Below are 25,186 nucleotides of genomic sequence, written 5' to 3' on the forward strand. Positions count from 1 at the left end.
CGCTTTGATAAAAATGCACGCTTCGAGAGTAAATGCACAGCCAAACAGCTTTGCACAGCCTACACCATTGGACTTAAGTAGAGGACGAAGGATCAAGACATCCAGTAGGAGACAATGTACTAAACTTTTGAGAGACCTCCTTCTCACTAGGCTCCCATCATCCCTCATTTTTAGTATATTGCTTAGGAGATGAATCAGCTGTCTGCCAGTGAAACTTAGAGATTCTTTCCCTGTAAATTTCGATTTTAAAGTGGGACACTAATGGTGGTAGCCACTATGACCGACTGCTATAGATGACTTAGCTTATAAGAAATCCCTATTAAGTGTTTGGTAGACTTTCATACACTTAACAAGTGACTTTCAGTAATTGGCCTATTCTATATTATTGACACAATCTGTGTTTGCTTTTCCCAAGGATTTGGGAAGGCTTATTTTCATAATTATGCTGAACTTGCCTAGTCTTTGCTTATTCTTGGAGATGCCTTTGTTATCCTGATGTCATAGGAAGAGAGAAGACAAAGTACTGAACAGTCAGCAAGAAATCGGCTGATGCATACTGTACTGTAAAGTAAAATGCACATAACTTACTGAAATGCCCTAACCCCCAACACTAACCCAACCCTAACCCCGAACTTCTCCCTAACTATATCCCCATTCAACTAATAGTTTCACTCAAACCAGTAAACCAACCCTACCTAATACACTGCTAAAACTCTAATCCACGCTCTCATTATCTCCCGCATTAATTATTGCAATAGTCTCCTAACTGGTCTTCCCAAAACAAGACTCTCACCACTACAATCCATTCTGAATGCAGCGGCGAGGCTAATGTTCCTCGCTAGACGTTCATGGTCTGCAGATCCACTCTGTCAGTCCCTCCATTGGTTACCTGTATTCTACCGTATTCAATATAAAATACTTTTACTCACACACAAGGCCATTAACCAAACTGCACCAACGTGCATCACTTCGCTTATCTCAAAATATCTCCCAACCCGACCTCTTTGCTCTTCACAAGACCGGCGTCTCTCATCCACACTCATTACTCGCTCCCACTCACGATTGCAGGACTTTCATCGGGCTGCACCCACTCTGTAGAATGCCCTACCACGCACAGTAAGACTCTCCTCTAGTCTCCAAACCTTCAAGCGTTCCCTGAAAACTCACCTCTTTAGGCAAGCGTATCAAATTCCAGAACCGCCCACATAACTTTCATAAACTTTCCTACCACTCTCCCATCCACTCTGCACAGTCCACACATATCCACACGTCTTCTCATTCTTCACTTTCCCTTCCTCTCGACCCCGGTTCATCATTGCTGTATGACCATATCATACAACCCACCAAGAACCTTTACAATCTGGCGGAAAACTATGTAATAGATAGCACCTTTCCTTGTGTATACATGCCTATTTCCCTATAGATTGTAAGCTTGCGAGCTTGCCTACCTCTATGACTGTTTGTTATTACCCAGTTTTGTTATATCATTGTTATTTCCAATTGTAAAGTGCAACGGAATTTGCTGCGCTATATAAGAAACTGTAAATAAACCCTGATACCAACCCTAATACCCTATTCCTAGTACCCTAACCCAGTCCCCTAACTAACCCTAGTAACCGAACCCAAATTACTAAACCAACCCTAATACCCTATCCCAAATACCCTAAAACCTAACCCAAACTCGTAAACTAACCCTAAAGGGCAGACTCGATGGGCCATATGGTTCTTATCTGCCGTCAAATTCAGTGTTTCTATGTAATCCGTTTTTGCGGTACTGTATTATCTGGAAATGCACTCAGGTGCACATTGTGCAAGGCTGTTAGCATGTCATGCACTTAATTAAAGCTCCCCTTAGTCTAGTTCTCAGTGCAATAAACAATGATAACCTCTCTACGTTGTGTGTAAGATGTATCCTATGTTATGTGTCTTAAGCTTGTTGTATTTCCTGCTGCTTAATTTTCACAGCTGTGTTAATTGTCATGCTTGGATAGATTTTTAAGCTAACCTCTTATTAGTTACTGAATTCCTGGTTGTCAGGAGGGCAGAACATTTGTTCTTAAATTAAGAAATGTAGTACATGATTTACCTTAGGGATTGCTTACATATAAGGTGTTGGTCACAGTCTTAAAGCCACTTGTAAATCTTCATGTAGCTGAGCTTTTAGCTGCAAACAGTGGTGAATGACAGAAACAATTCATTTTAAATGGAGGATTGTTACGTCACAGCTGAGACAGCAAAGCATCATTTCGCATCATAAGATGTATCCAGACTCCTAGGGGTGTACTCAGTTTGCCCTCTGAGACTGCAAACAAAACACAGTGAGTCCGGGGCTACCGTAAATGCTGCGTCTGCTCAAACTTACTTGTGGGGCGAGCCGACTCACACTTAATTGAATCGACCTCTCAGGTCTGGAGGCTCTTCATATCTCATAGTTAAGGCGAAGAGTAGACTGAATTAACGTGAATTAGTGTTGACTCAATACTTTGCTAATGTAGTTATCTTTTTGTTTGATTACTCAGTTATTTTTGTACTTTTTTGTAAATTTAAAAATTCATTGGTAAGTGCCAAAGCGCTTTTTCCCTGTGAGATTTTAGGGTCACTTCCATAGCACACAACGGTCACAATCTAGAAACTCCAGTTCTGTTCTACTTCATGGACATTACCTTCATTGTTTCATTACCCTTGTGGAATAAGCTTGAATGTTTTATGCAGCCATTTGCAAATTCCCTTCCCAAGCTTTATTAGCTATGTATTGCAGTGCTGCACAGACTGCTGATAATGACACATCCTTTCTTCTGCTGGGAGAAAGTGTTTTCTTTTATGAAAGTTTTTTTTTTATGGTAATCCTTCTCTGCAATGGGAAGACATGAATTTTAATAGCCAAAGCAATTAGAAGAAGCAACTGAAAAAAAACCTGTCCTTAGATCAGCTTTAGGTGTTTTTCTATTAACTCCTCTTTCTCTTAAACTTCCTCACAAGAATCATGTTGTATGGACGTTTGGAAGCCAGTTCATTTGCGAGAGGTTAAAACAAGAATAGGCTAAAGTTAGACCTAGCATTTATCTTAGTAATTTCTTTTTTTTATGATCTGAATCGTTATGGATTAAATAAAAATTAGTACTTTATTTCTTGGCTAATATTTTTTAATTTGTTGTCTTGTAAATGGAGTGCAGAACCTCACTAGTATCTCTTTATTTCTTGGCTAATATTTTTTAATTTGTTGTCTTGTAAATGGAGTGCAAAACCTCACTAGTATCTCTTTATTTCTTGGCTAATATTTTTTAATTTGTTGTCTTGTAAATGGAGTGCAGAACCTCACTAGTATCTCAAGTATTCAGGTGTCCCATAGGTTTCATAGGATCCGGTCTTTAGGTCGACAGTAAGTAGGTCGATAATGTTTTGGTCGACCACTATTGGTCGACATTAAGTAGGTCAACAGGGTTTCTAGGTCGACATGACTTTTTCACATTATTTTTCTTTGTTTGAACTGTTTCGTACTTTACGATCCATGTGGACTACAATTGGGAACGGTAACCTGTTCCGAGCGCAGCAAGGCAACTTGGCCGAAGCATGGCGAGCGAAGCGAGACGGTGCACTAATTGGGGTTCCCGGTCACTGTATGGAGAACACAACACCCAAAAAAATAAAAAACTCATGTCGACCTTTTGACCTGTCAACCTAGGGCATGTCGACCTAGCATCCCTGTCGACCTACTTACTGTCGACCTTACATACCACACCCGGTTTCATCGTTCTTCAATATGCAGACCTGAGATATGAGACCCATACATCTATGAAGTGATTCCCCAATTCTGATCCGCTGATCGGAAATCCGGTTTATCACGGAATCTGCAAAATACTACATGTTAAAAATTCCTGACTTGCCTATTCCGATCATTTTGTGTGCCGTAATTGGTGGACTGAGATTGCCTATCGTGGTGGATATTGCCGATCTCAAACTCTGGCATAGGCAGAACAGGGACTTGCCCAATTGATGCTTATGTATGGGCACTGTTAGTCAAGGGACCTTCTTTTTCTATGGTCTTTCGCTTCTCATTTCTTGGTCATCTGGTTTTGTGTTATTATTACTCAAGAGTAACATAACAATGAATACAGTCTTCTTAAGAAAAGTACATTTTAGTGTTATGTTATTATTCTTTAGAAAGTATCATTTTATTTTCGCTATATTTTATTGCCAACTAAAAAATAGTTTAATGGATAAAATATGCCATGGCTTTGCAAGTAAGCCAAAACATGTAGTTTTTTCTTCTCCATTATGGGCGATTCCGATGGCGAGATGTATTATTGCATACCTGTGGGGACAGTGTGGTGCTGGGGCTTCTGCACATGGGCGGCGTTGTGCCTATGATGAGCGGTGAGATAAATGGCTTGAGAGGCACTGGCTTTTACCAGAGCCAGATTTACAGAAATATTATGAACCCGAGTACACTGGGATATGACAGGAGAGGCTCAGCTTCACCTGACTGCACGTCACCGGCATGCATTGCAGCCATTGCCGGGGAGGGTTCTGGGGGAACCCTTTGCTTGCTAATTAGGGTGTAGTCACAATACCAACCACTACATCCCGAACCCTGAAAATCCCGACAGTCGACATGCTGACTACCAGAGACTATTCCCACTCGTGGGTGCCCATGACACCCATAGAGTGGGATTAGAACCTGTGGCGAGCAAGGGGCTTTGCTGCGCTCACCGGCATTCTGCGGCTGGGATCCCGGTGTTAGAATGCTAACCGCCGGGATCCCAGCCGCTTGTGATACGGCTGCAAACCGGTTACAATGGGATACAACAGGCTTTTTACGGAAGTTGGTGAATCGTCAGTCACATCCCCCGTAGAAACCTATGGTGGTTGTGGCTGCTGGTGGGAATGGGGGGATCATAGCAAGTATTGGAGATACCTGCTGCGGTCCCTTTGTGATACATTTAGAGGATTCTAAATATTTGCGGTTTACCCCCCAAAGTGGGAGTTATGAAGGATTAAGCCACAAATATTCAGTGACAAATGGGCCCATTTGTCCCTTAGTCTGTTCACTGGTAATATTTCACTCACATTTATTTCTGTCTCAGGTGTACAGTGTAGACTGGAGTCCGACAAGAGGAGAACAACTGCTGGTGTCTGGATCTTGGGATCGTACTGCTAAACTAGTAAGTGAAAGGTGATAACACTGTGCTCGGTCTGCAGACACATTTCTGTTTGTTCTAACTGTGCTTTGTGCTATCGTCTTTGTCCTCAGATAATGTAATAAGCATACTTCTTACTTCTTGACCCATATGATTTATATTTAACTACATTCCCAAGTTTACTTGCAGTTGTGTCTTGTTTTTAAGCTGCTTTACAGCCGTCATACATTTTAACATTTGGGCAATTTCTAAAAGTAAAACATGCAAAAACAATTTGCCATGATCTGCATTTGCTTAATTGATCTGTATTTCTGAAATATTGAATTACTGCCTTAGAAGTAAGCTCTTGGGCAGTGCCCCCTTCGCTTGCATTATCCTTACCACTAGTGCTTCTCCTTCTCCCCTTCAGTGACTTTTACACTGCTCGTATCGTTGACAGCCAGTGGCGGCTCCAGAGGTGAGACTGCAGCACAATCCAAAATTCAAATAGGGGAGCCACACCAACTACCAGGGAGTCCTGGCCGATGATGTTTGGCAGCGTTTGGAGAGGCAGTTGGTGTGGCTTCCCTATTTGAATTTTGGATTGTGCTGCAGCCCGACCTCTGGAGCCGCCACTGTTGACAGCTGTTGTGCCTTCCCCTGCATCTCACCTGCAATGGTACACCATTTGGTTTTTACATTAACTCTTGTACGGCACTGCATACACCTTGTGGTTCCTAAGAAATAAACTATATTTCTCTAACGTCCTAGTGGATGCTGGGGACTCCGTAAGGACCATGGGGAATAGACGGGCTCCGCAGGAGACATGGGCACTTTAAGAAAGAATTTAGATTCTGGTGTGCTCTGGCTCCTCCCTCTATGTCCCTCCTCCAGACCTCAGTTTGAATCTGTGCCCGGACGAGCTGGGTGCTGTTTAGTGAGCTCTCCTGAGCTTGCTATAAGAAAGTATTTTGTTAGGTTTTTTTATTTTCAGGGAGCTCTGCTGGCAACAGACTCCCTGCATCGTGGGACTGAGGGGAGAGAAGCAGCCCTACTCTCTGCAGATAGGTCCTGCTTCTTAGGCTACTGGACACCATTAGCTCCAGAGGGATCGTACACAGGATCTCACCCTCGTCGTCCGATCCCGGAGCCGCGCCGCCGTCCCCCTCGCAGAGCCGGAAGACAGAAGCCGGGTGAAAGAAGCAAGAAGACTTCGAAATCGGCGGCAGAAGACTCCAGTCTTCACTGAGGTAGCGCACAACACTGCAGCTGTGCACCATTGCTCCCACACTACACCCACATACTCCGGTCACTGTAAGGGTGCAGGGCGCAGGGGGGGGCGCCCTGGGCAGCAATTAGAGACCTGTTTGGCAAAAGTTTGCATATATACAGTTGGGCACTGTATATATGTATGAGCCCCCGCCAAAAATTGTACATGAAAGCGGGACAGAAGCCCGCCGTCGAGGGGGCGGGGCTTCTTCCTCAGCACTCACCAGCGCCATTTTTTCTCCACAGCTCCGCTGAGAGGAAGCTCCCCAGCCTCTCCCCTGCAGTTACACGGTAGAAGAGGGTAAAAAGAGAGGGGGGGCACATAATTAGGCGCAAAAATCAATATAAACAGCAGCTACTGGGTTAACATTAAGTTACTGTGTTATTCCTGGGTTAATAGCGCTGGGGTGTGTGCTGGCATACTCTCTCTCTGTCTCTCCAAAGGGCCTTATGGGGGAATTGTCTTCAGATGAGCATTCCCTGAGTGTGTGGTGTGTCGGTACGTGTGTGTCGACATCTCTGAGGTAAAAGGCTCCCCTAAGGAGGAGATGGAGCAAATATGTGTGTGAGAGGGTGTCTCCGTCGACCACGCCGACACCTGTTTGGATATGTGTAATTAAGTGCTAAGGTGAATTTATTGCACAAAAGATTAGAGAACAGACAGGGAATCTACCCATGTCGGTCCCTATGTCGCAGAGACCTTCAGAGTCTCTCAATGATCACTATCCAAAATAATAGACACTGATATCGACACGGAGTCTGACTCCAGTGTCGACTACGATAATGCAAAGTTACAGCCAAAATGGCAGAAAAGTATTCAATATATGATTATTGTAATAAAAGATGATTTGCATATCACTGATGACTCATCTGTCCCTGACACAAGAGTACACATGTTTAAGGGGAAGAAAGCTGAGGTAAATTTCCCTCCTCTCATGATGAAAAAGAGCGGGAATCTCCAGACAAGAGACTGCAGTTTCCCACAAAAAATTCTCAGGGAGTATCCTTTCCCCACTAGGGCCAGGATACGATGGGAATCTTCCCCTAGGGTGTCACGTTTGCCCAAAAGGTAGCCCTGACGTAACAGCTATTCTCAGGGATCCTGCAGATAGCGTGCACATTCTGGTACACTACTCAGACCGGCGATTGTGTCGGCATGGGTTTATAGCGCTGTGGCAGCGTGGACAGGTACCTTATCAGCAGAGATTGAGACCCTAGTATGTATATATATATATATATATATATATATATATATATATGTATATATAGAACCTCCTGTGTAAAGCACACTGTTGAAAGCAGCCTATCCACATAGAGACCAGCACACCAATTAGATGCAAAAATATTTTAGTGAAGAAATTCAAACAGTTCATCAATAAAATTCAAAATAGCAGCAGTTGGTGAAAAATATTGTAGATAAATAGCCAAGGTGCCCGTCATCAATATTGGCTATTTAAGCAGCAACTATGTGGCTTATTGTTGTGGAGCCCTTGAGGAAGGTGGTTATACACCGAAACAGCTGTCGGGCTTATCGCTACAGGACAATGCATCCATGAGCTGACCAGATAAGTTCCTTGGTTTGAAGCTGCTATCATGTATTTATCTACAATATTTTTCACCAACTGCTGCTATTTTGAATTTTATTGATGAACTGTTTGAATTTCTTCACTAAAATATTTTTGCATCTAATTGGTGTGCTGGTCTCTATGTGGATAGGCTGCTTTCAACAGTGTGCTTTACACAGGAGGTTTTATGTTTGCAATATGAGATTGCAGCACCTGACTTTTACAAGGAAATGAGTGCGGTTTCTTCCACTGACATTTATGTATATATAGAGATATATATATTAAAGATGCTGTCTTAAGAGATATATATATATAAAACATGCCCAAAGAGACATGAGTCTACTGGGTCCTAGAGTCAAAGCTATGTCGATTTCTGCTTGACGTGTCCTGTAGAATATGCAATGGACAGATGATGCCGACTTAAGAGGCATATGGAAGGCTGAGGATTATGTGGAGAAGGGTTCTCGGACCTGGTCTCCACAGCTATAGCTAATAATTCTGATATTTTGCCTTATATTCCTGCACAGCCTAGGAAAGCACAACATTATCAAATGCAGCCTTTCGAACAAAGAAACAAGAAAGTCCGAGGTGCGTCCTTTCTTGCCAGAGGCGGGGGCAGAGGAAAGAAGCTGCACAAAACAGCTAGTTCCCAGGAACAGAAGTCCTCCCTGGCCTCTACAAAATCCACCACATGTCGCTGGGGCTCCACAGGCGGAGCTAGGCCCGGTGGGGGCACACCTTCGTAAGTTCAGCCACAAGTGGGTTCACTCCCTGTTAGATCCCTGGGCAATAGATATTGTGTCTCAGGGATATAAGCTGGACTTTGAGGAGATGCCCCCTCACCGACGGCCCTGCCGGCTTCCCCCCACGAGAGGGAAACAGTGTTAACTGCAATTCACAAATTGTATCTTCAACAGGTGGTGGTCAAGGTTCCCCTCCTTCAACAAGGAGGGGGTTATTATTCGACCATGTTGTAGTCCCGAAACCAGACGGTTCGGTCAGACCCATATTGAATTTAAAATCCCTGAACATATACCTGAAAAGGTTCAAGTTCAAGATGGAATCGCTAAGAGCGGTCATTGCAAGCCTGAAAGGGGGAGATTTTATGGTGACTCTGGACATAAAGGATGCATACCTTCAAGTCCCCATTTATCCACCTCATCAGGCGTACCTCAGAATTGCGGTACGGGATTGTCATTACCAATTTCAGACGTTGCCGTTTGGTCTCTCCACGGCCCCGAGAATATTCACCAAGGTAATGGCGGAAATGATGGTGCTCCTGTGGAAGCAAGGTGTCACTATTATCACGTACTTGGACGATCTCCTCATAAAAGCGAGATCAAGAGAGCAGTTGCTGAACAGCGTATCATTTTCTCTGGAAGTGTAACGGCAACACGGCTGGATTCTATATATTCCAAAGTCGCAGTTGGTTCCTACAGCTCATCTGCCTCTCCTAGGCATGATCCTAGACACAGACCAGAAAAGGGTTTATCTCCCGATAGAGAGAGCTCAGGAGCTCATGACACTGGTCAGGAATCTATTAAAACCAAAACAGGTGTCAGTGCATCACTGCACTCGAGTCCTGGGAAGGATGGTGACATCATACGAGGCCATTCCCTTCGGCAGGTTCCATGCGAGGACCTTCCAATGGGACTTACTGGACAAGTGGTTCGGATCACATCTTCAGATGCATCGGTTAATCACCCTATCCCCCAGGGCCAGGGTGTCTCTCCTGTGGTGGCTGCAGAGTGCTCACCTTCTCGAAGGTCGCAGATTCGGCATTCAGGACTGGGTCCTGGTGACCACGGATGCAAGCCTCCGAGGGTGGGGGGCAGTCACACAGGGAAGAAATTTCCAAGGGCTGTGGTCAAGTCAGGAGACTTGCCTTCACATCAACATCCTGGAACTAAGGGCCATATACAACGCCCTACATCAAGCGGAGTCCCTGCTTCGCGACCAACCGGTTCTGATTCAGTCAGACAACATCACCGCAGTGGCTCATGTAGACCGCCAAGGCGGCACAAGGAGCAGGGTGGCGATGGTAGAAGCCACCAGAATTCTTTGCTGGGCGGAGAATCACGTAAGCACACTGTCAGCAGTGTTCATTCCGGGAGTGGACAACTGGGAAGCAGACTTCCTCAGCAGGCACGACCTCCACCCGGGAGAGTGGGGACTTCATCAAGAAGTCTTCGCGCAGATTGCAAGTCGGTGGGAACTGCCACAGGTGGACATGATGGCATCCCGCCTCAACAAAAAGCTGCAGAGATATTGCGCCAGGTCAAGAGACCCTCAGGCGATAGCTGTGGACGCACTGGTGACACCGTGGGTGTTCCAGTCGGTCTATGTATTTCCTCCTCTTCCTCTCATACCCAAGGTGCTGAGAATCATAAGGAAAAGAGGAGTGAGAACAATACTCATTGTTCCGGATTGGCCAAGAAGGACTTGGTATCCAGATCTGCAAGAAATGCTCACAGAGGACCCGTGGCCTCTGCCTCTAGGACAGGACTTGTGCAACAAGGGCCCTGTCTGTTCCAAGACTTACCGCGGCTGCGTTTGATGGCATGGCGGTTGAACGCCGGATCCTAGCAGAAAAAGGCATTCCGGATGAGGTCATTCCTATGCTGATGGAGGCTAGGAAGGATGTGATGGCTCAACATTATCACCGTATATGGCGAAAATATGTGGTTTGGTGTGAGGCCAGGCATGCCCCTACGGAGGAATTCCAGCTGGGCCGTTTCCTTCACTTCCTACAGTCGGGAGTGACTTTGGGCCTTAAAATTGGGTTCCATTAAGGTTCAGATTTCGGCCTTATCCATTTTCTTTCAAAAAGAACTGGCTTCTCTGCCTGAAGTTCAGACGTTTGTAAAGGGAGTGCTGCATATTCAGCCCCCTTTTGTGCCTCCAGTGGCACCTTGGGATCTTAACGTGGTGTTGAGTTTCCTGAAATCACACTGGTTTGAACCACTGAAAACGGTGGAAGTAAAATATCTCACGTGAAAGGTGGTCATGCTATTAGCCTTGGCTTCGGCTAGGCGTGTGTCAGAATTGGCGGCTTGGTCACATAAAAGCCCTTATCTGGGTTTCCATGCGGATAGAGCAGAATTGCGGACCCGCCCACAATTTCTGCCGAAAGTGGTTTCATCCTTTCATATAAACCAACCTATTGTGGTGCCTGGGGCTACTACTGACTTGGAGGATTCCGAGTCACTGGATGTAGTCGTGGCTTTGAAGGTTTATGTAGCCAGAACGGCTAAGGTCAGGAAAACAGAGTCTTTGTTTATTCTGTATGCTTCCAACAAGCTTGGGGCGCCTGCTTCAAAGCAAACTATTGCTCGCTGGATCTGTAACATGTTTCAGCAGGCTCATTCTGCGGCTGGGTTGCCGCTGCCTAAATCAGTTAAGGCCCATTCCACAAGGAAGGTGGGCTCTTCTTGGGCGGCTGCCCGAGGGGTATCGGCATTACAGTTTTGCCGAGCGGCTACTTGGTCAGGTTCAAATACCTTTGCAAAGTTCTACAAGTTTGATACCCTGGCTAAGGAGGACCTTGTGTTTGCTCATTCGGTGCTGCAGAGTCATCCGCACTCTCCCGCCCGTTTGGGAGCTTTGGTATAATCCCCATGGTCCTTACGGAGTCCCCAGCATCCACTAGGACGTTAGAGAAAATAAGATTTTACTTACGGTAAATCTATTTCTCGTAGTCCGTAGTGGATGCTGGGCGCCCGTCCCAAGTACAGACTTCTTCTGCAATGCTTGTATATAGTTATTGCTTAAATAAGGGTTATGTTATAGTTGCATCAGAGTTTATCTGATGCTCTGTGATTGTTCATACTGTTAACTGGGTAAAGTTATCACAAGTTATACGGTGTGATTGGTGTGGCTGGTATGAGTCTTACCCTGGATTCCCAAAATCCTTTCCTTGTACTGTCAGCTCTTCCGGGCACAGTTTCTCTAACTGAGGTCTGGAGGAGGGACATAGAGGGAGGAGCCAGAGCACACCAGAATCTAAATTCTTTCTTAAAGTGCCCATGTCTCCTGCGGAGCCCGTCTATTCCCCATGGTCCTTAAGGAGTCCCCAGCATCCACTACGGACTACGAGAAATAGATTTACCAGTAAGTAAAATCTTATTTTTATCTTTTTATGTACTGTAACTGCTGTCATGTATCTGTCAGAGAATGGATATGCAGGTAGCTTCCCATACACTTTTCTCATACACATACTATATGTACTGAGGAGAGTGTAGTCATTGAATCCAGGTTAGAACAGTAAAGAGGGCTACACTCGGAGAGATCCGTTCTTAAAATCCAAGCAGTCAGACTAGGTTGCTTAGATTTTAAGCACGGATCTCTCGTGTGTATGCCCCACAGCGATAGTGCTATCGCCGGTGCTAGGTTGTTCTAGTGCTATCGCCGGTGCTAGGTTGTTCTGCATGAACCCGCTGGGTGAAATGAGCTCCCCCCCATTGCTCAGCACACAACGCGCTGTGCTGTGTGGTCACTGATAGATCGCTCAGCACACATCTCTGGACGTGTGTACTGGCCTTAACTGAATTGATTGCACAGGCCAAGTAGTCAGGAATCACACAGTTCACAGGGTGAAATGCAAGGTAAAACACTGACGCTAATGACATTGAATAGTTCTCATTGACATTATCATCTGCAGCTGCGTGAGACTCAGACAATCCCAGGGTAATAGGCTCCTGTGTGCATACCCTTTTTTGCATGATGCTATGATCATGACATTGCGGTCACAAATTTGTGCTTGTGAAGCTAGTCAGGGCTCTTCTGCCAGGATATCTTCCTTCCCTTACAGCTGCCTTGGGGATTTCATGTACAATTATTTTCCCAAAGGATATACCAGAACCAGTTTGTTTATGTTGGCTCCACCATGCAAGCATATGTAAATATAGTGCGATGCTTCGTATGACAGACATTGATTATTCGACGGGGCCGGAGTCCAGCCCCCCCGATATAGTCAATGTTGGGTTGCTTGCACCGTCTATTTTTCCTTGCGATGCTGGTCCCGCGGGACCGCACATCAGCATCGCAAGCTGTTTACACAAAGCGCAATATGCACTATCTTTCCTTACGATTTTGACCATATAGTCAAAATCATAAGGAAAGTTAAGTGCATATTGCACTGTGTGTATGCATCTTAAGTCTTAACAGGCGCATTAATACATTAATAACATGATTTGTACTTGCCCTTGAGATTCAAGTATCTCTGGTGCACACAAATTTAGTTTACCTAAGCTTGAATGTATCATTTCTCACCTTGATAACACACAGAAGTGGAATTTATAACCTTTCAAGGCTGCTGTAGGGCATGTAATTCCTTTGCATTAAAGACCTTTTCCCTGGACACTCATGAAGAATCTCTTCTACTTTTACTACAGTATTATTCATTTTAAATCCAGAACAGGTGTATTCTGATCATTATTTAGTCAGCATTGTGCATGTAGCCTAAGGGGGATTATTTATTAACATTATTTTTACTAAAATAATATGAAAAGGGGTGTTTTCACACCCTTTTCACATTATTTTAGTATCACCTGAATGTATTAAAGGGCATTTGGAGCAGTTTTCAAGAAAAACTGCTCCAAACCCTTTCATTGTAATTTTTTAGTAACCCAGATCGCATTCCCCATACTTATAATGGGAAATGCGATTTGGCCGAATTTACTAAAAAAAAAAAAAGTGAAAAAATACCGCAGTGTGCCATGTGAGAATCTTGCCAGCTCAGGCTGGTGAGATCACAGGGCAGCACTGCGATGTACACCCTTTGCCCAGCTTTCTCTGCCCGCTGGCAGAGAAATCTGTGCGGAGACTGGGCTCCAGTGATCAGCTATGTTTGTCCGATGGATACACAAGCTGATCACAGTGTAAAAAACAAAACAAGACATACTTACCAGTCCAGAGAGCCGGTGTCCACTGCTTCAGGAGGCTGCTGGGCGCCAGGTCCCCCATATGCTGCGCTGTGACTCCCAGTGCAGTAAAGTGACGCTACCGCTTTGCAGCGTCATTTACAGCACCGGGGGTCACAGTACAGAAGAAGGACCTGGTGCCCGGCAGCCTCCTGAAACAGCGGACACCGGCTCCTGGACTGGTAAGTATAAAATCCGTGGTGGGTTTGTGGTACTCTGTCCCTGCATGCGATAGTTGATACATCCATGCAAGGTAATCAATTATCGCAGTGTGTGTTTGGTCCAGTTTATCACCTGTCATCCACATAATCAAATGCGGATGGTGATAAATAGACCTCTTAGTGAGCCTTTTGTTCACGGGGACATTGTGCCAGAAAACCTGAAAAACCTATAATCTTGTTGTTTTTCTTTTAGTGGGATCCTTCCATTGGAAAATCACTGTGCACCTTTATAGGTCATGAAAACATTATTTACAACACTGTCTGGTCACCTCATATACCAGGCTGCTTTGCCTCTGTCTCAGGTAACAGATTATAGTTTTGGATTATATTAATATTATATTAAATATGTGTTTTTGAGGGGTTTTTCTCTGACGTCCTAAGTGGATGCTGGGACTCCGTAAGGACCATGGGGAATAGCGGCTCCGCAGGAGACTGGGCACAACTAAAGAAAGCTTTAGGACTACCTGGTGTGCACTGGCTCCTCCCACTATGACCCTCCTCCAGACCTCAGTTAGAATCTTGTGCCCGGCTGAGCTGGATGCACACTAGGGGCTCTCCTGAGCTCCTAGAAAGAAAGTATATTTAGGTTTTTTATTTTACAGTGAGATCTGCTGGCAACAGACTCACTGCAGCAAGGGACTAAGGGGAGAAGAAGCGAACCTACCTAACAGGTGGTAGTTTGGGCTTCTTAGGCTACTGGACATCATTAGCTCCAGAGGGATCGACCGCAGGACCCGACCTTGGTGTTCGTTCCCGGAGCCGCGCCGCCGGCCCCCTTACAGAGCCAGAAGCAAGAAGTGTTCCGGAAAATCGGCGGCAGAAGACTTCTGTCTTCAACAAGGTAGCGCACAGCACTGCAGCTGTGCGCCATTGCTCCTCATGCACACCTCACACTCCGGTCACTGATGGGTGCAGGGCGCTGGGGGAGGGGGCGCCCTGAGGGCAATATAAGACACCTTGGCTGGCAAATCATCACAATATATAGTCCCAGGGCTATATATGTGATAAATTACCCCTGCCAGAATCCATAAAAAAGCGGGAGAAAAGTTAGCCGAAAAAGGGGCGGGGCTATCTCCCTCAGCACACTGGCGCCATTTTTTCTTCACAGTGCAGCTGGAACAGTGGCGGTTCTTGCCACGGGCAAGCAGGACTTTTGCCCGGGGCGCCGCCTTCCGGAGGGCGCTGGCGCCCTCCGGAGGGCGCCGCACCGTGGCAAGATCCGCCACTGCTGCCCGCTGTGTCCCCCGTCCGCCTCCGCTGCCCGCTGCCGTCCCCGTCCTCGGCGCCTCCTGTGAAGGGAACTAGACGCTATGCGTCTAGTTTCCCTTCGTGGAGAGTAACTGCTGAGCGGTGCGCGATGACGTCATCGCGCACCGCACAGCAAAGGTCCTCTCCACGAAGGGAACTAGACGCATAGCGTCTAGTTTCTCTTCGTGGAGAGGACCTTTTGCTGTGCGGTGCGCGATGACGTCATCGCGCACCGCTCAGCATTCAAGCGGCGCTTTCAATGTACAGGGGGCGTGACTCACCACGCCCCCTGTATTAGGCCACGCCCCTTTCCTGCCCGGCCCTGAGCTGGAAGACAGCTCCCCAGGCACTCCCCTGTAGTTTTCAGGCTCAAAGGGTTAAAAAGAGAGGGGGGGCACTAAATTTAGGCGCAATATATGTATACAAGCAGCTATTGGGGGAAAAATCACTCAGTTATAGTGTTAATCCCTGCATTATATAGCGCTCTGGTGTGTGCTGGCATACTCTCTCTCTGTCTCCCCAAAGGACTTTGTGGGGTCCTGTCCTCAGTCAGAGCATTCCCTGTGTGTGTGTGCGGTGTGTCGGTACAGCTGTGTCGACATGTTGGATGAGGAAGGTTACGTGGAGGCGGAGCAGAGGCCGATAAATGGGATGTCGCCCCCTGTGGGGCCGACACCAGAGTGGATGGATAGGTGGAAGGTATTAACCGACAATGTCAACTCCTTACATAAAAGGCTGGATGACGTAACAGCTGTGGGACAGCCGGCTTCTCAGCCCGCGCCTGCCCAGGCGTCTCAAAGGCCATCAGGGGCTCAAAAAACGCCCGTTACCTCAGATGGCAGACACAGATGTCGACACGGAGTCTGACTCCAGTGTCGACGAGGTTGAGATATATACACAATCCACTAGGAACATCCGTTACATGATCTCTGCAATGAAAAATGTGTTACACATTTCTGACATGAACCCAAGTACCACATAAAAGGGGTTTTATTTTTGGGGAGAAAAAGCAGCCAGTGTTTTGTTCCCCCATCAGATGAATGAATGAAGTGTGTAAAGAAGCGTGGGTTCCCCCGATAAGAAACTGGTAATTTCTAAAAAGTTACTGATGGCATACCCTTTCCCGCCAGAGGATAGGTCACGTTGGGAGATATCCCCTAGGGTGGATAAGGCGCTCACACGTTTGTCAAAAAAGGTGGCACTGCCGTCTTAGGATACGGCCACCTTGAAGGAGCCTGCTGATAAAAAGCAGGAGGCTATCCTGAAGTCTGAAGGCTATCCTGAAGTCTGTATATACACACTCAGGTTATATACTGAGACATGCAATTGCCTCAGCATAAATAGTGCTGCTGCAGCGTGGTCTGATACCCTGTCAGATAATATTAATACCCTAGGCAGGGATAATATTTTGCTAACATAGAGCATATTAAAGACGTCGTCTTATATATGAAGGATGCACAGAGGGATATTTGCCGGCTGGCATCCAGAATTAATGCAATGTCCATTCTGCCAGGAGGGTATTAGAAACCCGGCAGTGGACAGGTGATGCTGCCTTTAAAAGGCACATAGAGATTCTGCCTTATAAGGGTGAGGAATTGTTTGGGGATGGTCTCTGGGACCTCGTATCCACAGCAACAGCTGGGAAGAAATTTTTTTACCTCAGGTTTCCTCACAGCCTAAGAAAGCACCGTATTTTCAGGTACAGTCCTTTCGGCTTCAGAAAGGCAAGCGGGTCAAAGGCGCTTCCTTTCTGCACAGAGGCAAAGGAAGAAGGAAAAAGCTGTACCAGACAGCCAGTTCCCAGGATCAAAAATCTTCCCCCGCTTCCTCTGAGTCCACCGCATGACGCTGGGGCTCCACAGGTGGAGACAGGTGCGGTGGGGGCGCGTCTCGGGAACTTCAGGGACCAGTGGGCTTGCCCACAGGTGGATCCCTAGGTTCTGCAAGTAGTATCACAGGGATACAGGCTGGAGTTCGAGGCGACTCCCCCTCGCCGTTACCTCACATCAGCTTTGCCTGCTGCCCTCGGAGAAAGGGAGGTAGTACTGGCGGCAATTCACAAGCTGTACTTCCAGCAGGTGAAATCAAGGCACCCCTCCTTCAACAAGGCCGGGGTAACTATTCCAAAATGTTGTGGTGCCGAAACCAGACGGTTCGGTGAGACCCATTCTAAAATTGAAATCCTTGAACACTTATATACGAAGGTTCAAGTTCAAAATGGAATCGCTCAGGGCGATTATTGCAAGCCTGGAGAATTTCTTGGTATCACTGGACATCAAGGATGCTTACCTGCATGTCCCTATTTACCCTCTTCACCAGGAGTACCTCAAAATTGTGGTACAGGATTGTCATTACCATTTCCAGACGTTGCCGTTGGTCTATCCCCGGCACCGAGGTATTTACCAAGGTAATGGCCGAAATAATTATCCCGTACTTGGACGATCTCCTTATAAAGGCGAGGTCCAGGGAGCAGTTGTTCGTCGGAGTAGCACTATCTCGGGAAGTGCTACAACAGCACGGCTGGTTTCTGACTATTCCAAAGTCGCAGCTGGTTCCTACGACGCGTCTACTGTTCCTGGGTATGGTTCTGGACACAGAACAGGATAAAAAGGGTTTCTCCCGGAGGAGAAGTCCAAGGAGTTGTCGTCTCTAGACAGAGTCCTCCTAATACAAATACAGGTGTCGGTGCATCAATGCACGCGAGCCCTGGGAAAGATGGTAGCTTCTTACGAAGAAATTCCATTCGCCAGGTCCCATGCAAGGATCTTCCAGTGGGATCTGTGGGACAAGTGGTCCGGGTCGCATCTTCAGATGCATCGGCAGATAACCCTGTCTCCAAGGGCCAGGGTGTCGCTGTTGTGGTGGCTGCAGAGTGCTCATCTTCTAGGGGGCCGCAGATTCGGCATACAGGACTGGGTCCTGGTGACCACGGATGCCAGCCTTCGAGGCTGGGGGGCAGTCACACAGGGGAGAAACTTCCAAGGCTATGGAAAAGTCAGGAGACTTCCCTACACATAAATATTCTGGAACTAAGGGCCATTTACAATGCCCTAAGTCAGGCTAGACCCCTGCTTCAACACCGGCCGGTGCTGATCCAGTCAAACAACATCACGGCGGTCGCTCATGTAAACCGACAGGGCGGTACAAGAAGCAGGATGGCGATGGCAGAAGCCACAAGGATTCTCCGATGGGCGGAAAATCATGTGTTAGCACTGTCAGCAGTGTTCATTCCCGGAGTGGACAACTGAGAAGCAGACTTTCTCAGAAGACACGACCTCCACCCGGGAGAGTGGGGACTTCATCCAGAAGTCTTCCAAATGATTGTACACCGTTGGGAAAGGCCACAGGTGGACATAATGGCGTCCCGCCTCAACAAACAGCTACAAAGATATTGCGCCAGGTCAAGGGACCCTCAGGCGATAGCTGTGGACGCTCTGGTAACACCGTGGGTGTACCAGTCGGTGTAGGTGTTCCCTTCTCTGCCTCTCTTACCCAGGGTAATGAGAATAATAAGAAGGAGAGGAGTAAGAACTATACTCATTGTTCCGGGTTGACCAAGAAAAGCTTGGTAACCAGAACTCCAAGAAATGATCTCAGAGGACCCATGTCCTCTGCCGCTCAGACAGGACCTGCTGCAGCAGGGGGCCTGTCTGTTCAAAGACGTACCGCGGCTGCGTTTGACGGCCTGGTGGTTGAACGCCGGATCCTGAAGGAAAAGGGCTTTCCGGAGGAAGTTATCCCTACGCTATTTAAAGCTAGGACAGAAGTGAACGCAAACCATTATCACCGCATATGGCGGAAATATGTTGCGTGCTGTGAGGCCAGGAAGGCCCCAAAGGAGAAATTTCAGCTAGGTCGATTTCTGCACTTCCTACAGTCAGAGGTGACTATGGCCCTAAAATTGGGTTCCATTAAGGTCCAGATTTCGGCTCTATCGATTTTCTTCCAAAATAGAACTGGCTTCACTGCCTGAAGTTCAGACTTTGGTTAAGGGAGTACTGCATAGTCAGCCCCCGTTTGTGCCTCAAGTGGCACCGTGGGATCTCAACGTGGTGTTGGATTTCCTGAAGTCGCATTGGGTTGGGCCACTTAAATCCGTGGAGCTACAATGCCTCACGTGGAAAGTGGTCATGCTGTGGGCCTTGGCGTCGGCCAGGCGTGTTTCAGAATTGGCGGCTTTGTCATACAAAAGCCCTTATCTGTATTTTATATGGATAAGGCGAAATTGAGGACTCGTTCCCAATTCCTTCCTAAGGTGGTATCAGTTTTTCATGTGAACCAACCTGTTGTGGTGCCTGCGGCTACTTGGGACTTGGAGGATTCCAAGTTACTGGACGTAGTCAGGGCCCTGAAAAGTATATGTTTCCAGGACGGCTGGAGTCAGGAAAACTGACTCGCTATGTATCCTGTATGCACCCAACAAGCTGGGTGCTCCTGCTTCTAAGCAGACTATTGCTCGCTGGATCTGTAGCACGATTCAACTTGCACATGCTGAGGTTGGACTGCCGCACCCTAAATCTGTAAAAGCCCATTCCACGAGGAAAGTGGGCTCTTCTTGGGCGGCTGCCCGAGGGGTCTCGGCTTTACAACTTGGCCGAGCTGTTACTTGGTCGGGTTCAAACTTTTTTGCAAGAGTCTACAAGTTTGATACCCTGGCTGAGGAGGACCTAGAGGTTGCTCATTCGGTGCTGCAGAGTCATCCGCACTCTCCCGCCCGTTTGGGAGCTTTGGTATAATCCCCATGGTCCTTACGGAGTCCCAGCATCCACTTAGGACGTCAGAGAAAATAAGATTTTACCGGTAAATCTATTTCTCGTAGTCCGTAGTGGATGCTGGGCGCCCATCCCAAGTGCGGATTGTCTGCAATACTTGTTTATAGTTATTGCTTAACTAAAGGGTTATTGTTGAGCCATCTGTTGAGAGGCTCAGTTATATTTCATACTGTTAACTGGGTATAGTATCACGAATTATACGGTGTGATTGGTGTGGCTGGTATGAGTCTTACCCGGGATTCAAAATCCTTCCTTATTGTGTCAGCTCTTCCAGGCACAGTATCCTAACTGAGGTCTGGAGGAGGGTCATAGTGGGAGGAGCCAGTGCACACCAGGCAGTCCTAAAGCTTTCTTTAGTTGTGCCCAGTCTCCTGCGGAGCCGCTATTCCCCATGGTCCTTACGGAGTCCCAGCATCCACTACGGGCTACGAGAAATAGATTTACCGGTGAGTAAAATCTTATTTTTTGGCTCTTTTAGTGAAGTGTAGCTCATTCATTCCTGTTTCACAAACTAATAACATTAAGGGAACCTACTGTCTGTGCTGTTTATTACTCACTGTGTGCATGACTTCTGTTGTCCACCAGGTGGTAGTCTTATGTTTTTGTTTTTTTGAAGAGTCCATTTAAAGGTATAAAAGTCAGCTCTGGGTGTTTCAAGACAAATAAAGATGTAGCTTGATCATAGGAGATAGAGGAAAAGTATTATAGTGTTGTGCTTTCTGGCAAAGGGAGAAACAGTCAGATATGTAGCACAGAAGCAGAGTTTAATAGTGATGTAACCTCAGATAGAGGAAAAGAGTGCTATAACCTCAAATAGAGAGGTAGATAAAACCTACAATAAAAGGGGATGAAAGCAGTGCTGTGGCCTCATAAGGGTAGGAAAATAGGACTGTACTCTCAAATTTCACATAAAGGTAAAGGGTAGTAGTGTTTTAACATCAGAGGGTGACGTGTGAAATAGGGTTATAATATCAGCGAGAGCAAGGGGAAGTAGTTGAAGCTGTAACTATAAATGCATAGAACATATATATAGATGGAAGGTAAGGCTATAATCTCACTACAGCCGATGCCGATATAGTTTTCAGATATGTCACCATATCTGGCTGTATGTATGGGTGACCTCGCTCACCACCTGTACACCGGCTGCATGGACTAATATCACAGATGACGTCAGGACAAACACACGGACCTGCCGATTGGTAAGTGTGTATGCTTACCAAGTCGGCCTTTATATCGGCAGATACATTGGCATAGTATGTACTCAATCTAATATGTATGTTGTACGTAAGATGTATGTTGTAGCAATTTTCCTTAAAAGTAGATATTTACCGTGTTTTTCATGAAAAAAATTGGGTGTGCCTGCTAAGTTCTCCAAAGTACAATAAATTGTAAAACATCGATGGTTGACAGGCGATGTCAGATAGTTTTGCTGTCGATGGTGGAGAATCAGTACAGAGAATCGGTACAGAGCCCTACAATGGTTTTTTAAATGTATTTATTTCATCTTAATGTTGGGACACAAAGCCTGTCTCCACGCCCCGACGCATCGGTGAAGCCCTGCACCCTGGTTCTGATTGACTCAGAATATCATAGAGCAAGCCTATCCATTGGTGAATACAATCATCAATGGTAGACACTGATTGTTAACCCACTGATAGCCATTCCTAGCTCACCATTCTATTTATCCTTATACAGATGTGTCCTCATACATCCAGCTTCAATACGCCATGCTGAGTAAAATGCCTGCTGTCAGAGAGCTGACAGATGCCGTGCAACTCTGCTAACGTCAGGTGGCTTTTTTTATGGCGAAAATGCGTATTATTTGCAATGCTAGGACGCACAAGGAGACTGTGCTGATTAATTTGATATATGACACTTGTATGTTGTGTGTAACTGAGACTATATACGGAGCAGTACAGAACTTGTATTGGAAAAAAAGCTGCCACATTGTAACACTTTCCATATTCAGAGAATCAGTCGCACACAGATATACAAGTGTCATATATCAACTTAATCAGCACAGTCACATTGTGTTGCGTATAAGCATTTTGGCAAAAAAGAAGCAAACAAGACACCTGACGCTAGAAGATTCCCACGTGAGCTGGCGTGCTTAGAGGAGCTGTGTGGTGTGACTGCAGTAAAGATGTATGAGGACACATCTGTATGTCTTATTTCTTCTTTTTTTTTCCTTTACTTTGCTCTGACTCCGTTCTTTGGTGGCAGGAAGCACAGTTTTCTGGTGTATGTGTGGGATTGCGATTTCCACCACCCCTTGTCACCTTCTTCGTACCTCCCTTTGAGAGAGATTTTTTTCTCATACGTCCTAGAGGATGCTGGGGATGCTTCAAGAACCATGGGGTATAGACGGGATCCGCAGGATACATGGGCACTTTAAAACTTTAATAGGGGTGTGAACTGGCTCCTCCCTCTGCCCCTCCTCCAGACTCCAGTTAGATTTTGTGCCCAGAGAGACTGGTCACACACTGAGGAGCTCTACTGAGTTTCTTGGAAAAGACTTTATGTTAGGTTTATTATTTTCAGGGAGCACTGCTGGCAACAGGCTCCCTGCATCGTGGGACTGACAGGAGAGAAGCAGACATACTTCTTTGAGTTCAAAGGCTCTGCTTCTTAGGCTACTGGACACCATTAGCTCCAGAGGGTCCGATCACTTGGTGCGCCTAGCTGCTCGTTCCCGGAGCCGCGCCGTCACCCCCCATGCAGGACCAGAAGAAAGAAGCCGGGTGAGTAAATGAAGAACAGAAGACTTCAGTGACGGCAGAAGACTTTGTGGCTCTGAGGTACCGCGCAGCGGCCGCGCTGCGCGCCATTGCTCCCACACACAAGCGGCACTACAAGGGTGCAGGGCGCAGGGGGGGGGGCGCCCTGGGCAGCATGTATACCTCAGAGTTAGACTGGCAAGAGAGAGAATTAAGTGCCTGGGCACTTAATACAGACCCCCGCCAGTATAAATATCTAGAAAATAGTGGGGCTGAAGCGCGCCATTAAGGGGGCGTGGCTCAGCTCTCCAGCTCTATCCAGCGCCATTTTCTCCTCAAAAACGCTGGCCCTGCGTGTGTGGGTGACCCTGTCGGCACTAACTAATCTGACTGGGTAAAAAAATGGACATGATAATGTGATGCATTTCAGAAATCTATACCTGTATGTATGTATGTATGTATGTATGTATGTATGTGTATATATATATATATATATATATATATATATGTATGGTACGATTGCATGGATCTGTGGCTCGAACACAGACGTAGTAATTTTGTGGAGGGCGTAATATTAATAATATATTTCTCTCAGACCCCTCGGGGTCGCAAAAATTTTATTTTGCCCAGTTACTAATCCCTGATATCGACACGAATACTATTTCTTATGTCAACCATGATGTTTCCTGATTAGATCCTCAACATCGGCATTCAGTACATGTTTCATACACATTAAGAACGTATTAACTTCACTAGTGACCCTGCTGTTCCTGACAAAAAAAATAAAAATATATATATATATATGAAATATATATATAAATATGTGTGCATATGTGTATTTAAATGTATATATTCCTATTAAAATTTATAATGAATGCTGAAGTAAAGTTATTACTTCTCATGTGCTGATCGCTCTGTTGAAAAAGTCTAGGTCAGCCGTGACAAGATGGTTTCGAATCCTCACAAGGTGTACGAGGGTTTATTCTTTTCCCGCCGTGGATAGAATAAAGTGAGAGTCAACCCCTGGTCTGCACGGGGCCCTGTCTCAAAGGATCGTATACAGGAAGCTAAGTGATATTTTCTAATCATATGCTTTGATTATATTTGCATTACATGCGCATGGGTGAGTGCTTGTATTCAGAAATGGTCGGTTACCTTGTCATCCTATATAATTACCCTGGGGAGAGATGGGATACTCCTTAAGTTGGGTCATATCTAAAACATTGCAGCATGCTGCCGTGTGACTACAAGAGGTATGGGACTCTTGGGTTTGCGGACCAATTCCATGGCGGTCTCGGCTAGGAGGGCGTTGTGGATTCACCAATGGAATGCTGAGGGTGACTTCGAGAAGTACTGGAGTATCTTCCCTATGAAGGTGAAACCTGGTTGGGGGATGGCTTTGTTATGTTGATCTCGGCAGATGCCACTGGTAAGTCTACCTTCTTGAGCTATGTTCCCTCACAACGGTTGGTGACGCATTTTTGTAGGATGCAGTCATTTCGACCGGATGGATACGGTTTTTCCCCTTCTTTGCAGGTAGAGGAAGGGGAAAAGGTAAAAGGTCCGCAGCCTTTTCAAGTTCGTAGAAGCAGAAATCATCCTCTGTTTCTGCCACATCCACCGCATGTCGCTGGGTCTATCTTGCGGGAGCCCCCACGGTGGGACCACGTCTAATATTCTTCAGTCAGTCCTGGAATTGACATGGACCAGTGAGTTAACAATAGAGTCCCAAGGGAAACATACTGGAGTGTCCAGATAATTCCCCTCACTTATTTTTCAAATAGATCTTACCGATTCTCCTCTGCACGGGGAGGTAGTATGCAACGCCATACAAGAGTTGGGTCAGGATCAGGACATTAGCCTGCTGTCCCTGTCACCAAAAAAAAAAAAGCAAAAAAAAAAGCTGTTATTCAAGCTTTTTCGTGCTTCTGAGCCCGGACAGCTCGGTCAGAACAATTCAAAAGATTTCTACTTAAGAAGTTGAACTACAAGATGGAATCTCTCAGGGCAGGGATCTCCAATCTATTAAAGGAGAAAGAGTTTTTAAGTGCGGTTTCTTCCGCGTTAGGCTTACCTGGGTTTGCTATTCAGGTTTGTCATTGCCAGTTCACCGGAGTGATGGCAGTAGGATGGTTTTCCTTCGATAGTAAAAGCCATTATTATTCTGTACTGGGACGCTCTCCTGACTACAGCGAGGTCAAGAAATAAGGGGTGCAAGTCGCTGTTTCTCTCTGACAGTTCTTCAACACAGTGGTTGGCTCCTGAACTTGCCAGAATCACTGTTGATCCCAACAACGCGGATGTCGGAGTTGGGATTAAGGTTAGATACAGAACTGTTGAGAGTTTGTTTTTTCCA

The 25,186-nt window shown here is 46.2% G+C and overlaps 1 protein-coding gene across 2 annotated transcripts in view; it reads left to right on the top strand.

Annotated features, from left to right (window-relative positions):
- The window catches only part of PEX7 (peroxisomal biogenesis factor 7), a 697,365-nt gene that overhangs the window by 135,367 nt on the left and 536,812 nt on the right, over window positions 1–25,186 (top strand). For both annotated transcript variants that reach the window (XM_063917410.1, XM_063917409.1), the window contains exons 4-5: window positions 5,085–5,162; window positions 14,287–14,395. In XM_063917410.1, coding sequence (XP_063773480.1) covers window positions 5,085–5,162; window positions 14,287–14,395 — 187 coding nt within the window. The remainder of the gene's footprint in view (window positions 1–5,084; window positions 5,163–14,286; window positions 14,396–25,186) is intronic.

Source organism: Pseudophryne corroboree, chromosome 4 (assembly GCF_028390025.1).
Source record: "Pseudophryne corroboree isolate aPseCor3 chromosome 4, aPseCor3.hap2, whole genome shotgun sequence".
NCBI lineage: Eukaryota > Metazoa > Chordata > Amphibia > Anura > Myobatrachidae > Pseudophryne > Pseudophryne corroboree.